Source organism: Arabidopsis lyrata, assembly GCF_000004255.2.
Source record: "Arabidopsis lyrata subsp. lyrata unplaced genomic scaffold ARALYscaffold_2, whole genome shotgun sequence".
NCBI lineage: Eukaryota > Viridiplantae > Streptophyta > Magnoliopsida > Brassicales > Brassicaceae > Arabidopsis > Arabidopsis lyrata.
In genome coordinates this window covers 18,431,986-18,445,489 of record NW_003302554.1, presented here as the reverse complement: position 1 = coordinate 18,445,489, position 13,504 = coordinate 18,431,986, and the positions used below count along the sequence as shown (strand labels likewise).

The window sequence follows — 13,504 nt, the reverse complement described above, 5'->3', positions numbered from 1 at the left end:
GAGAAGAGAAACTATTGATTGGTTGAAAAACAGCTCTTAAAAAAGTCAAAACTAATGAATGATTGATACTAAATTGTCGATGGCTTTCGATAATATCATTGATTTATTTTTTATTTTTTACTATAAATTTAAGTACAAATGAATAGAAGATAAATCAATCAATAGATCGCTAACACATCAAGTTAATTACAATGTGAATAGTTAACCTTTTTAATCTAAACAGCAAGCGTTTTTTTATAAATATTAGTTTTTGTTTTTCTTTCAAATTAATAAATCAGTGAAATGTTTGAAAGTTTCACCTAAATTACTCCTAAACTCTGTTATAAATTCTCTTCTTGACAGCATCTTCCAACAACCCACACCACACAAACATTCTTCATTCTCCTCCGAAAACAACAACCAAATGGGAGAAGCGGCGGAGCAAGCACGTGGCTTCCACATGACCACCACTAGGAAGCAAGTCATCACGGCGGCTCTTCCTCTCCAGGACCACTGGCTCCCTCTCTCGAACCTCGACCTCCTCCTTCCTCCTCTCGACGTTAACGTTTGCTTCTGCTACAAGAAACCACTTAACATTACCAACACAGTGGCTCATGAAACCCTCAAGACGGCTTTGGCAGAGACTCTCGTCTCCTACTACGCCTTTGCCGGTGAGGTCGTCACCAATCCTACCGGAGAACCGGAGATTCTCTGCAACAATCGTGGCGTAGATTTCGTGGAAGCCGGTGCTGACGTGGAGCTCCGAGAGCTTAACCTGTATGATCCTGATGAAAGTATTGCCAAGCTAGTCCCCATCAAGAAACATGGAGTCATAGCGATACAGGTAACAGTTTCAGCTGAAGACAACAATAGTTCACTACAACAACATGTATATATAACTCGGTTTTTGTTTAATTTTGTGGACAGGTGACTCAACTGAAATGTGGGAGCATAGTTGTTGGCTGCACATTTGATCATCGTGTAGCGGACGCGTATTCCATGAACATGTTCCTCTTATCTTGGGCCGAGATCGCACGATCCGATGGACCAATCTCTTGTGTACCATCTTTCCGAAGATCTTTGCTAAACCCACGACGACCATTGATCGTGGATTCATCTATAGACCAGATTTTTATGCCTGTCACGTCCTTGCCCCCTCCACAAGAAACCACCAATCCAGAAAATCTCCTTGCGAGCCGCATCTATTACATCAAAGCGGATGCATTAGAAGAACTCCAAACTCTAGCCAGCAGCTCAAAGAACAGTAAAAGGACGAAACTCGAATCGTTTAGCGCGTTTCTGTGGAAGCTCGTGGCAGAACACGCTGCAAAAGATCCAGTCCCAAGCAAGACCTCGAAACTCGGGATCGTCGTGGACGGAAGGAGGAGACTTATGGAGCAAGAAAACAAGACTTACTTCGGAAACGTTCTCTCAATCCCATTTGGTGGGCAGAGAATCGATGACTTGATCAGCAAACCACTGTCTTGGGTGACTGAAGAGGTTCACAGATTCTTGGAGAGATCAGTAACCAAAGAACATTTCTTGAATTTGATCGATTGGGTTGAGACTCGCCGTCCAACACCCGCGGTTTCAAGAATCTACGGCGACGGATCCGACAATGGACCCGCGTTTGTGGTTTCTTCTGGGAGAAGTTTTCCGGTGACCCAAGTGGATTTCGGGTGGGGCTCACCAGTTTTCGGAACTTACCATTTCCCATGGGGAGGCAGCGCCGGATACGTTATGCCAATGCCGAGCGCAGTGGAAGATGGAGATTGGATGGTTTACTTGCTCCTTACGAAAGGACAGTTGAAGTTCATTGAGGAAGAGGCTTCTCATGTGCTTAAACCTATTGACAATGATTATCTCAAGATTTGAAAAAACCCTAATTCTTACTTAATGCGTATAATTCGTGTGTTTAATTTCTCCGGTTAATTGGTTTTTTTTTTTTTTTTTTTTCATTTTATGTGATATTATGTTTGCATTGGGTCTTCCGTCTTCGTATTTTTTTTTTTTTTTTTGAATAACCGCGGGTCTCCCAAAGGCTTCCTAGGCCCAAAGACTAATCCCACGAGGCTGGCAATTCCCCTATGTAAATCTGCCAGTGACCGTGCCTCGAACCCTGGTGGCGGAAGTCACAGCTGTGACCCCTTTACCACTAGGCCACAAGGCCCGGTTTTACAAAAAAAAATGGTGGTTCAAGCTGAGTACGAGCCAGCGGACCATAGTGGATCTGAGTGGCTACGTTCCGTCTTCGTATTTGAATTGTTGAATTCATTACAAGTTGATGCAACCGAAAAATATGTACCATCTGTCAAGATATAATCAAATCATAGCTCTATGATGTTCGATTACTTTATAATTAACGTTGCTTAATCTAATACATTATTAATTATTCGACTTCTTGTTTCTTTTAATTTGCCAACAACATATAGATACAAGCAAACTAGATTTAATATGGATGATGACACAACAACAATACTAATACAAAATACAATGCTAGCTAGGTATGTTCTTGTCAGTCATCAGATTAATTAAGTTTGCCTCCTCTCCTTCAATATATGAAAATCACATTCTGACACATGTATAGTACTATCATGATACCTCGACTACACGCATTTGGTGTCATTAGTTTGATCGCGTGCACTACCAAAATTCGTCTAGCCGCCAACGCTGATAAAACCAACCTCCATTAAATTGACCAGCATTTTAAATGTTCCATTATATTGACCATCAAAACTCTCTTTCACAAGTTTATTAAAAAATACTCGTCACTTATCCGTCAAGTGTTTATTGTAGATTCTTCTATTTGCTACTTGCAATTTACGTATTATCACAAAATAATTCCAATTTAAGAAAAAAGCATGTTGTTATTGTTAAATACATTCTGTTCATATCCAATATTTATGTATATTTACGAGAGAAATCATATATGTAAACATTATGATATATGAATTAATAATTGATTACTTTTTTTTTTTTTTAATTATTGATTACTTAAAAAAGTTGTTTGTGTCTTTGTGATGTAAGTTGATATATAGTATTGACTATAGATGTTACTAGCTAACTAGAGCTTGGTTCTCGTGTGGTTGTACCCTTTAAGGTTTAGTCAAGACTACTCTGACTGTAATTGATAACACTGATAGCTATTTATAGTTTTAATTATCCACAAAGTGGTTGTTCATCTTCCTAGTTGTTGTATATTACCCAAAAATTATATTAAGCAGATTTAACTACTAAACCTAGACCCACCTCTACTAATATAAATTTAATGTTTTAACTAAAATAAGTGCCGTCAAACAAAAAAACTAAGATAAGTATTTCCTTCTTTCTATATACTAGTGGTAAAAACGGTGACGTGGTCACTGCTTTTGTCACAACTGTATAAACAATTTGTTTCCCAACGTTCATGAAAAGAGCAGATTATATAATATTTGTACTTTTTTTTTTTCAAGTATTTGTAATTTTAAACATATACATTATAAACAAAATATACGACCAGAAACTAAATAAACACACACAAACATTATCAAAATTTTCGTTTTTATCAAAATCTGTGATTTTTTTTAAACATAAACTTATATTAATTGGCATATAAAAACAAAACTGTATTTTTAAACACAAATATAAGATGTCGAGACGTCCACGAAAATATTATAATATAGATACTGTAGGCTTAAAACTTCAATGGGAGTTTTAAGGATACTTGTCATTTGTCAACGTGGAAGAATTTGCGTAGTAAAGTAAAGTGACTAAAATTTTTAATGTCGTTGGGGAAGATTAGAAATATTTGGTTTTCGAATAGAGTCAAAGTCATTCTTAACAACTAAATGTCCTTTTTTGTCTTTTTTTTTTGACAAAACCTTTTTTTGGTCAACCAACAAAATATCTTTTCTAAAATTTATTATCGGAAACAATTTATGTGGAGTATTATTTATTAACTAAAACTTAAGTAATTCTTTTATTAATAAAATTAATGTAATAAACCGATAATTCTTAGCAAAGTTAACATACTAAAGATATCTTATGGCATGATTCGATTAATAGAATGTTTTCGTTTTTGAAACTCTTTTACTGTTAAAAAAATTGTTTCAAATTTTTCACAAACTATCTTCTTATTATCAAGAAGTATAAAATAAAAAATGTCCAAATTTCTACTGCAATGAAAGTTTATAAAAATAGTATTTCGATTCAATAATAAACTTTATATTTGAAGGAGGTGTGTATTAACTTGAAGAAAAAACATTATGGTATATTCCAATGTCTTCAATTCAGAAAAAAAAAAAAAATGTCTTCGAGTTTTTAAGAATTTTTAGGAGGCTCACATTAAGCGTGCAAGTGGATTTGTGTGGGCTATATGGAGTACACATAAGCCTATCACTGAGATAAGCCCAAGTTAAATACTTCCACAAATTTACAAAAAAAATTCTTAATAATTGATTGATTGAAAATTTTAAACACACACGCATTTTCACCGTCATTGCGCATCTTTCGTAAATCAAAAATTAGTAAACAATTAATGGTCGTGAGTGGTCATTTATTGTCCCTGAACCAAACCTCAAAAATATCTCTATCCCTAAATTCAATCACATTCTCTCAAACCCTCGTCGTCTTGTCCGTGAAGCAAACCAGAAAGCATAACCCTAACCCTGAAAACCCTAAATCCCTTTTTCTATCTTTCTTGCAAATCAAGATGACGCAGAAGCTCGTAAGCCTCTTGATCGTCTCTCTGGCTATTATTGTCACTTTAGTTCAAGCAAAAACCGATAACCAAGAAGGTAAATACATTTACGGCTTGAATTTCAATTAAAGGAGCAGTTTTGAAATGTGATTAATTGATCAAACAAACCGATTGTGAAATTAATCAGAAAAGTTTTGGCAGTCTCCGGGTTGAACGTAATGTTCACGAGCTTAAATTCGCCGTCCAAACTCAAAGGCTGGAAACCTAACGGAGGTGATCCCTGCGACGGTTCTTGGGAAGGCGTCAAATGCAAAGGCTCTTCGGTCACCGAATTGTATATAATCATTACCCTAATTTAACTACGAACCCTAGTTTCAAAAACTTACTTGTGTTACAAGTTATCTGGTTTCTTCTTCTTTTCGTTCCGACAGACAGTTATCCGGCTTTGAGCTAAGTGGATCTCTCGGTTATCTACTAAGCAACCTCAAATCTCTCACAACTTTGTGAGAATCCTCATTTAGTAGTCTCGTTTAAATTAGTTAAACTTGTAATCAGAGAATAACAGTTTTGGTTTTTGAATCTGGTGATAGTACAGTGATCTCAGCAAAAACAATCTCAAAGGAAACATACCTTATCAACTCCCACCCAACATTGTCAATCTGTAAGTTCCTACATTTGTTTTTTTGATTACTTATTATGCAAGAAATAAATGGTAATCTGCTAATTGATACAGAGACTTTTCTGAAAACGAACTCGATGGAAACGTGCCCTACTCGTTATCTCAAATGAAAAGTCTCCAAAGCATGTGAGTGAAACCAAAGAAATTAATGAAGCATGTCTTTGGTGTTAATTAGGGTTTATGATCACTTAATTTATATATATGAAATGCAGTAATCTTGGACAAAACAAGCTCAATGGAGAACTACCAGATATGTTTCAGAAACTGTCAAAACTCGTAACTCTGTAGGTACAATTCCAGTTATGTTATTTTAACAGGAACTTTTTTAAAAAAATCATTAAATTACACACCCAAATTTATGTATGCAGGGACTTATCGTTGAATCAACTCTCTGGGAAATTACCTCAGAGTTTTGCTAATCTCACAAGCCTCAAAAAACTGTAAGGAATAAGAAACAAATCGTTATTTAAGTTTTTTTTCGAATTCTAAATTGGATCTTGTCTTGTTATTGTGCAAGACACTTGCAGGAAAATCGATTCACAGGCGACATAAACGTTCTGAGGAACCTTGCCATTGATGACTTGTAAGCAACAAAAACCTCTAATTAGGTTGCAACGGCACAATTCAGAAAACTCAAAAACATTCCTTTTCTTATTATGTGATTGCAGGAACGTTGAAGACAACCAGTTTGAAGGATGGATCCCTAATGAGCTTAAGGACATAGACAGTTTACTGTAAGTGACACGGTTTGCTTTCTATACAAGTAACAGTTTCAACATGAAAGAAAAACAGAGGATATTAAATGATTTCCCCTGTTTTCTCTCTCTTTTTCCTTTTATTAAGGACTGGAGGTAACGACTGGTCAACTGAAACTGCACCACCACCACCACCGGGTGTTAAATATGGCCGAAAATCTTCGGGTTCTAAAGATGGAGGAGGTGTAACCGCCGGGAACGGAATGATGATCGCTGGAGCATGTTTAGGAGTTCTTGTGTTGATCGCTGTTTTAATTGCGCTCGTGTCCAAGAAAAAATCATCTCTCTCACCTCATTTCATCGACGAAGACAACAGTCATCACACTCCAAAGTTCAAATCTATTACCTCGCATGGATCAGCGCAAGAGCTTCGTGTCGATTTCGGCAACGATTACAAAGGTATACGCACATTTCAAAATATCTTGTTTTGCAAGTAACTGATAATCATGAGCTTGTATGGTAGATGGGAAATCTGGAGATTCGGATGATGAAAATATCCATAGAATAGGATCAAAGGGACTAAAACATTCTGTTTCGTCGCGTGTGATGTCTTTCACCGATACCGAATTCGCAAACAAGCTCAACGCGAAACGAACCACTTCGACTCGTTCCACTGTGGAATTCGAGCTCTCTGATTTGCAAAGCGCGACAGCCAATTTCTCACCTGGAAATCTACTCGGTGAAGGCTCAATCGGACGTGTTTACAGAGCCAAGTATTCCGATGGCCGCGTAATCCCCTTATCTAAAGTGTTTCACTAGTAACAAACCAATAACTATAAACCACACTATCTATCTGATAAATATTATTTCTATGATTCAGACATTAGCGGTTAAGAAGATCGATTCGACGCTGTTTGATTCGGGTAAATCAGAAGGAATAACGCCGATTGTAATGAGCGTCTCGAAGATTAGGCATCAAAATATAGCAGAGCTCGTAGGCTATTGCTCAGAGCAAGGTCACAACATGTTAGTCTACGAATACTTCAGGAATGGCTCACTCCATGAGTTCCTTCATTTGTCAGATTGCTTCAGTAAACCCTTAACTTGGAACACAAGAGTCAGAATCGCCTTGGGAACCGCTCGAGCAGTCGAGTATGTTCTTGAATCGAAAAATATCAAAACGCAAACGCTCTTTTATTAACTAATTTTTCTTTTGTATAATAATTGTTGAATTTGTGTAGGTACCTGCATGAGGCATGTTCGCCGTCTGTGATGCATAAGAACATCAAATCTTCTAACATTTTGCTAGACGCGGATCTCAACCCTCGTCTCTCAGATTACGGCCTCTCAAAATTCTATCTTGTGGGCATTATTTTTTCATTTTGTAGAAATTTAGATTGAGTTTATGAGAATTAATGTTTCTACACGGTGTGACAGAGAACGAGTCAAAACCTAGGGGAAGGATACAATGCACCAGAAGCCAAGAACCCTTCTGCTTATACACCAAAGAGTGACGTCTACAGCTTTGGCGTCGTCATGTTAGAGCTTCTCACCGGTCGAGTTCCATTTGACGGGTTAGTTCCATTTGATGATCATTCATCTTAAACAGAATCTCATTTTTAGACTATGTGAGATTTAACATAACAAATCTTTGCTATATTTATAGTAGGCTAGGTTAATTACTACTTTGTTTACTTGTAATTACTATAGGTTAAGGTAAGGTTCTCAATCTCTAAATTTTGGTAACTAAACAAATCCTGGATATTTCGGTTCATAGATTTTTCTTATCGTAGACTAGAATAGGTTAACAATTAGGTTGAGCTATCGATTCCGTGTTGAATACTGAAAATGTACTTTTTTTTTCCCTTAAGAAAAATTGGTTTTTCTGTTCGCTTGTAATATAAACAGAGAGAAGCCAAGGCCGGAGAGATCGTTGGTACGGTGGGCGACACCACAACTTCACGACATTGATGCATTGTCGAATATAGCGGATCCAGCTTTGCACGGACTTTACCCACCAAAATCATTGTCAAGATTCGCCGACATTATCGCATTATGTGTACAGGTGGAACCAGAGTTCCGACCACCGATGTCGGAAGTTGTGGAGGCGCTTGTACGGATGGTTCAACGGTCAAGTATGAAGCTTAAAGATGATCTTTCATCGTCTTATCGAGCCCACGACGAATATGATTACTAGAGTAGTTATGGAGAAAAGTAGTGACAATTATTTAAATATTTTTGTGTTCATCTTTTCATTTTTGGTGTATTCCTTCGCTGGATAAACATCCATCTGATTTTTTAAAAAGTAAAATTACATAAATAAGTAAATGATGATTAATTAATTAAAATTACTTTTCGGTATTCCGCGAGTGCCCATAAGGGGAAGGTGTTTCGGTATGTAGCATAGTGTAGCATGCATGTATTCATGAACGCTCCTACTATTTCCTGTATATTACACACAAAATGTAACTAAGCAAGTTCAGATCTTGATCACACATCGAACTTTTATATGTTCTAGATCATATCTTAAAAAAAAAAAAAGGTTACCTGTTGAGGAAAATCCCCGTTTTCAAGTTGTGAATTGATGATTAGTTTGGCAGCACGATGAAGAGGAATCAAATCTCTCTCAGCCTGTGTGAATATATACACAATAGCATAAGAGAGTATCGGTTTCGATCGATACCATCATACCAATTCGTGTATTGAAAGAAATAAAATGAAAATATATATATATAATTAAAATGTTTGAACCTGTCCCGTATGAATTAGAGCCATCATAGCCCATGATGTTTGCACAATGTTTGATCTTTCTCCTTCTAATGGTATGTATCTCTGCATACAAATCATGTTAAAAATGTTTTAACGTTTAGTTTTTATGATAAATTAGGTGAAATAATTGGATAAAGATTTTGCATTAATTCATCTCGACATACCTGTTCGGAGCATGATAAATAGCTTTCACCCCAACCTCCATCATCTCTTTGTGTAGTGAGCAAAAAGTGGACACCTTTGCGCATAGCTAAACAATCGTTGTAAGTTTCACCAGCTGCTGCTAGACCTCCAAGAGCAAACCAAGTAGCGTAAATGAAGCAAACACCCCAATTTCCGTACCTATAAATTTCTCCAAATACCGTAAATTGTTAGAATTTTTATTAACGTTACATCACTTTTTTGTTTACATTTGCGTTTATTTTTAACTTTACATGTTAGAAGAGTGTATATTTTCAATTACATTTTTAGTGTTCTGATCATTGTTTTGTAAGCCAACACAAAAAAACAGCAGAAGAAATCATAATATATGAGTTATGATGTGGTGTTGTACCATGAACCGTCTGCTGTTTGTTTGCCTTGTATAAATTGCACAGCTTTTTTGATGGACTTGTTGATCTCTTTTGTCCTGTGATCTGGATACAACTTTCTAAATAGATCAAGTGCTTGTATAACAGATGAGGTGCATTCCACAAACTTCCGCTCGACCATGGTATTAGCCATGAATTCTGTAGGATTGAGCAGCTGAAACACCAATTAGAAAAAGGTTAAAAACTTGCGTGATTTTGAATCAAGTATGTGGATGTTGATACAAAAACAAATTCTACATCGGATAAAAAAAACAAATTCTAATGATTTATAAGATTTAGGGGCGTCATTTACTCTTAAGAGCTAGTTTTTGTGGTGAGAACTAATTAAGAGTTTTGTGAGTTTAATCAGTTTTTATATAACTCCTATCAGGTAGATTTCTTTCTTAAAACTTTTGAGTATGCAAAAAAAATTGTAAGACACATATTATTTCTTACTTCCATCCATTCATATGCACGGGTAGGCTCCCACGCATTGACACCTCCATTTCCGCTCTACATAAAGAGTGGCAGTTTAGAGTAACACAATTAGTTCAAAAAACCTCACACATAATTTGAAGAAAATTAAATGATCGTGTGACTATAAGTTCACCTGTAAAGATAGCAAGAGATTAACAGAATCATATAATTGTTCATCATCTATTATCTGGCCAACGATATCAGCTGGCATCATGGAAAGAAGTAGGCAACACTACAAAAATCAAAGAAATTTATATGGACCGACTTAAAACATAATTCATGTTCAAACTCCAATGTTAGACTTGATTTGCTTTACTGATTGGTTTGGTTTACCTTTAAAGCTTCAGCTGTACAATCTGAAACTTGCCATCCATGATCTCGATCAGAAAATGTCCATGCTCCTTTCGAAATGTGGCGGTACATGCTCTTAAAATCACCTGAAGGGTTTTCTCTAACCTGCCAAAATTCTTTGATTAATTTGTGGAAAAAACATGATCAGTTGAAGTTACAAGATTACAATAACGAGGACATATTTAACCTGAGATGTCTTGATGTAATTATGTCCTCTCCTTAATGCATCATCAGTTTCATCAGGGAGATTACTTGCAAGTAAAGCTTGAATAGCAAATCCGGTATCCCACAGTTGACATCCAAAGCTCTACATGTAAACTTAAAACTCTTAAAAAGTTTCTTATACTAGAGAATAGAGATGTTAATTAGTTCCAATCCATTAATACCTGCATTTTCATTCCATCTTCAGCGACCCACATGTAATCTGGAATTCTAGCCAGATGCTTCTTGAAGTAGTCTCCATTAGGATTTTCGACCCAACAAGCTAGCATGCACAGTACCTATATTGGAAAAAAAAATTAAAAATTTGAAATTATGAGAATATTGGCATATACTTATTTTTTGATGATTGTAGGGTCCTGATATGTTTTGCCTTCTCAACACATCCAATGGTTATGTAATGGCTATTTTCGTCTTCATAATGTATGTGTTTCATAGTCAGCTGAAGAGCTTTTTCCCTCACAAGCTTGTTCAATGGCCAACGTGTAAGAAAAGGCTCCACAAAGTTGTGAAGAGTGTCAGATATCAAATCTTGAACCAAAGGATGAGGATAATACATGTCTTCCTGCAAAAGAGAATGGCAGAACGTTTGTGGAATTTTCTCCCATGAAAAAAAGGATTTTCAAGATTGAAAGTATAGTCAAGCTAGCATACATACTTTTGCATATAGACGTCGAGTTTTATTCCAACTGATTTCTTCATAAGATTCCAAGTAAAGTTCCCCGCGCAAGAGCAAAATAAGAGGTGTTATTGGACCAACAAACCTCTTCCCATATAGGTAAGACATAGGTATACTAACCATCCGGCTATAACACAAAGTTCTCCCTGTATATAATTTGTTGTTAATTAATTTGGAGCAGGACAAACATTATTTAAAGAAAAAAAAACTATAGAACACATATACAGTATCTTGAATCAGGATGTATTGGAAGAAAAGAAGGCAGCATCAAGATTTCTGGTGGCGTCGGATTAGTTCCAGACCATTCATAAACTCCGAGTATCTAGATATATAGTGAAAACCAAATGATGATTTATATATGGCACCTTAAGCATTCAACATCTCCCATTTAAGTTAACAAAAAAATATATATGGCTCAAAAGATTTTACCGAGAGCCAAAATTTCCCCCAAGAAGGAATAAAAATCACACCACCACGGTCAAGAATCCATTGTCTAGCTCGTTTGCACGCGTCTTGTTCAGGATTTTCTCCAAGCATACGAAAACATATGTAATTCAACACGGTGCAGAACATAACACTCTTGCTTTCGATATGTGATCCCCATCCACCATCTTCGTTCTGCAAAAAGACAAAACATAAACTTATGTAAGAATCACTTAGGTACATTCAAGATTAGAGACCTTCACAACTAAAAGTATACCTGATGACAATAGATATGCCGTAGCATCTCTTTGCGATGTTCAGCATCGAATACTTCCTCCAGATGTCCGGTAATGTACAAACAAAATATCTATAAAAAAAAAAAGGAAAAAATATCGTTCAAATTTCCATCCTAGCTCTTTTTATAGTCTTTTAGTTTGATTTTTTCAGAATAAATTCTATGTTTTGGATACCAAAAACTATTGGTATATATAACATAGTATAGTTTCTCTTTCTTTTCTTTATGCAATTACTTGAGAAAGCACCTAATTAAACCTTAACTTTAATCCTAATTAAGTGAATTAATTATCTCTCGTAGAAATATAAGAGTATCTTGAAAAAAGGTATATAGAGAGATGAAGAGACTTACGAGAGGAGGAAGGAAGAAAAGCGGACCAGTGATTTCTCCAGGCCAATGGCCGTCGGAGGCTTGCAAAGCTGAGAAGTAACGAACGCCTCTTCGTAATGCATTTGTCGTTGTTTCATACGTTATTTCCTCCTTTATTTTAGTAGGTTTCGGTATGCCTTGTTCGAATTTCTTCTCTCTTAGAAACTGTGCATGCAATCAAACCAAATAAAAATTAAAAAAACATTGGTTATAAATTATTTTTAAAAAAATAGATTAGTATTAGATATTTCATGACCAAAAAAAAAAACTCACTTGCATTCGCCATAAGAGATCACTGCAACCTTTAACACGAGAACGGTTGATCAAGAAACTTCGGCGAGCTTCTTCGACGGAAGCTCTTTCCTCTGGTGAGCCGGCTTGGTGATCAAACTCCCATGTTTGACGTCCGACGAAATTATTGCTACTGAATAAATGCGGTTCCTCACCATTTCCCTTTCCTATCTTCAACTTCCACATAACGACGGTGACCCTATATATAGTTATGATATTCTATCAAGTTGATTTCTGACAGTGAAAATTGTACGTAAAGGAAATAGCAGTTCGATAGATAACCACTAATTAAAGAAGTCATTTGAGAATACCCACCTGAATAAAAATCAATAAGTAATCGATTGCAAGTCAGAGAAGTGTGGGTGTGCCAATTAACTTCGTCAGATGAGACTATATATATAGGAGAAAGCCAAGCAATTCCCAATGGTTATGATGAGATTAGGTAGACGTACGAATTAGTCACATCCAAGAATTGCTCTGAATCGAATGGACAAAATTTGGTAGCTAGTAAGCATTATCAGGATAATCAAATAAAATTAACTAATATATTGTTGTGCTAAGATAGATAAAAGATAAGGAGAAACCAAAGCAATGCCTCATAGTTTTTTTTTTTTTTTTTTTGGATCAAAGCAATGCCTCATAGTTATGTTGAGAAGGAAGCATGGGCTTCTACGTACGAGGAAACAGATTACCAGACGTACATTCGAAGTCACATGTCATTAAGATAATTAACTAAAATTGATTTACATATTGTTGTTATCCTTGTAACATAATCAAATAAAAATAAATTCTAATTTTGTATTTATACTTATGTGCAATAAACATTTAGTTCCTCATGAAGGAGATTAATTGTTATCTTTGTGTGTTTTTTTTTTTTTTTTTGCATTTTCATTTGTTATGGTTGTAACACTCTATTTGTGAGTGTTGTGCTGTGGACAAAGGTTGGTTTGGAATGAATATCATATGACAAAAACGAAAAGAATAGATTATGTGTAAACACTATAGAAATAATGAATAAGAAAAACAAAGAA

The 13,504-nt window shown here is 35.8% G+C and overlaps 3 protein-coding genes and 1 long non-coding RNA gene across 4 annotated transcripts; 2 read left to right on the top strand and 2 right to left on the bottom strand.

Moving 5' to 3' along the window:
- Window positions 1-261: 261 nt before the first annotated feature.
- On the top strand, window positions 262-1,938 carry LOC9325287 (shikimate O-hydroxycinnamoyltransferase). Its single transcript, XM_021034250.1, has 2 exons — window positions 262-823; window positions 907-1,938. Exons 1-2 carry the CDS (start codon window positions 404-406, stop codon window positions 1,852-1,854), a joined length of 1,368 nt encoding a protein of 455 aa, XP_020889909.1. The 5' UTR covers window positions 262-403; the 3' UTR covers window positions 1,855-1,938.
- LOC110230698 lies at window positions 1,899-2,762 on the bottom strand. The gene is made up of 2 exons (XR_002333877.1): window positions 2,222-2,762; window positions 1,899-1,966 (listed from the first exon to the last, which is right to left on the bottom strand). It is a non-coding gene; the product is annotated as an uncharacterized LOC110230698 (long non-coding RNA).
- A 1,810-nt stretch (window positions 2,763-4,572) lies between these two features.
- On the top strand, window positions 4,573-8,342 carry LOC9323829 (protein STRUBBELIG-RECEPTOR FAMILY 5). The gene is made up of 15 exons (XM_021034778.1): window positions 4,573-4,754; window positions 4,859-4,991; window positions 5,089-5,160; window positions 5,253-5,318; window positions 5,391-5,462; window positions 5,549-5,620; window positions 5,705-5,776; window positions 5,854-5,919; window positions 6,005-6,070; window positions 6,180-6,490; window positions 6,555-6,820; window positions 6,912-7,183; window positions 7,273-7,393; window positions 7,469-7,605; window positions 7,940-8,342. The coding sequence occupies exons 1-15, from the start codon at window positions 4,670-4,672 to the stop codon at window positions 8,226-8,228; spliced, it is 2,100 nt and encodes a 699-aa protein (XP_020890437.1). The 5' UTR covers window positions 4,573-4,669; the 3' UTR covers window positions 8,229-8,342.
- A 5-nt stretch (window positions 8,343-8,347) lies between these two features.
- On the bottom strand, window positions 8,348-13,190 carry LOC9323828 (lupeol synthase 1). Its single transcript, XM_021034777.1, has 18 exons — window positions 12,789-13,190; window positions 12,456-12,672; window positions 12,165-12,347; window positions 11,796-11,885; window positions 11,525-11,713; window positions 11,336-11,417; window positions 11,075-11,244; window positions 10,790-10,981; window positions 10,584-10,697; window positions 10,385-10,504; window positions 10,180-10,302; window positions 9,980-10,078; window positions 9,826-9,882; window positions 9,354-9,544; window positions 8,965-9,142; window positions 8,783-8,863; window positions 8,579-8,662; window positions 8,348-8,476 (listed from the first exon to the last, which is right to left on the bottom strand). Exons 2-18 carry the CDS (start codon window positions 12,657-12,659, stop codon window positions 8,366-8,368), a joined length of 2,268 nt encoding a protein of 755 aa, XP_020890436.1. The 5' UTR covers window positions 12,660-12,672; window positions 12,789-13,190; the 3' UTR covers window positions 8,348-8,365.
- Between the last annotated feature and the right edge of the window lie 314 nt (window positions 13,191-13,504).

Excerpts from the sequence above, each read along its gene's own strand:
- LOC9323829 (XM_021034778.1), top strand. The coding sequence starts at position 4,670 with ATGACGCAGAAGCTCGTAAGCCTCTTGATCGTCTCTCTGGCTATTATT. Across the intron at positions 4,992-5,088 it reads GGCTCTTCGGTCACCGAATT|ACAGTTATCCGGCTTTGAGC; the intron begins GTATATAATCAT and ends TCGTTCCGACAG. Across the intron at positions 5,920-6,004 it reads AACCTTGCCATTGATGACTT|GAACGTTGAAGACAACCAGT; the intron begins GTAAGCAACAAA and ends ATGTGATTGCAG.
- LOC9325287 (XM_021034250.1), top strand. The coding sequence starts at position 404 with ATGGGAGAAGCGGCGGAGCAAGCACGTGGCTTCCACATGACCACCACT. Across the intron at positions 824-906 it reads ATGGAGTCATAGCGATACAG|GTGACTCAACTGAAATGTGG; the intron begins GTAACAGTTTCA and ends TTTTGTGGACAG.
- LOC9323828 (XM_021034777.1), bottom strand. The coding sequence starts at position 12,659 with ATGTGGAAGTTGAAGATAGGAAAGGGAAATGGTGAGGAACCGCATTTA. Across the intron at positions 11,245-11,335 it reads TTCTTTTCTTCCAATACATC|CAGGGAGAACTTTGTGTTAT; the intron begins CTGATTCAAGAT and ends ACAAATTATATA. Across the intron at positions 10,698-10,789 it reads CCATTGGATGTGTTGAGAAG|GTACTGTGCATGCTAGCTTG; the intron begins GCAAAACATATC and ends TTTCCAATATAG.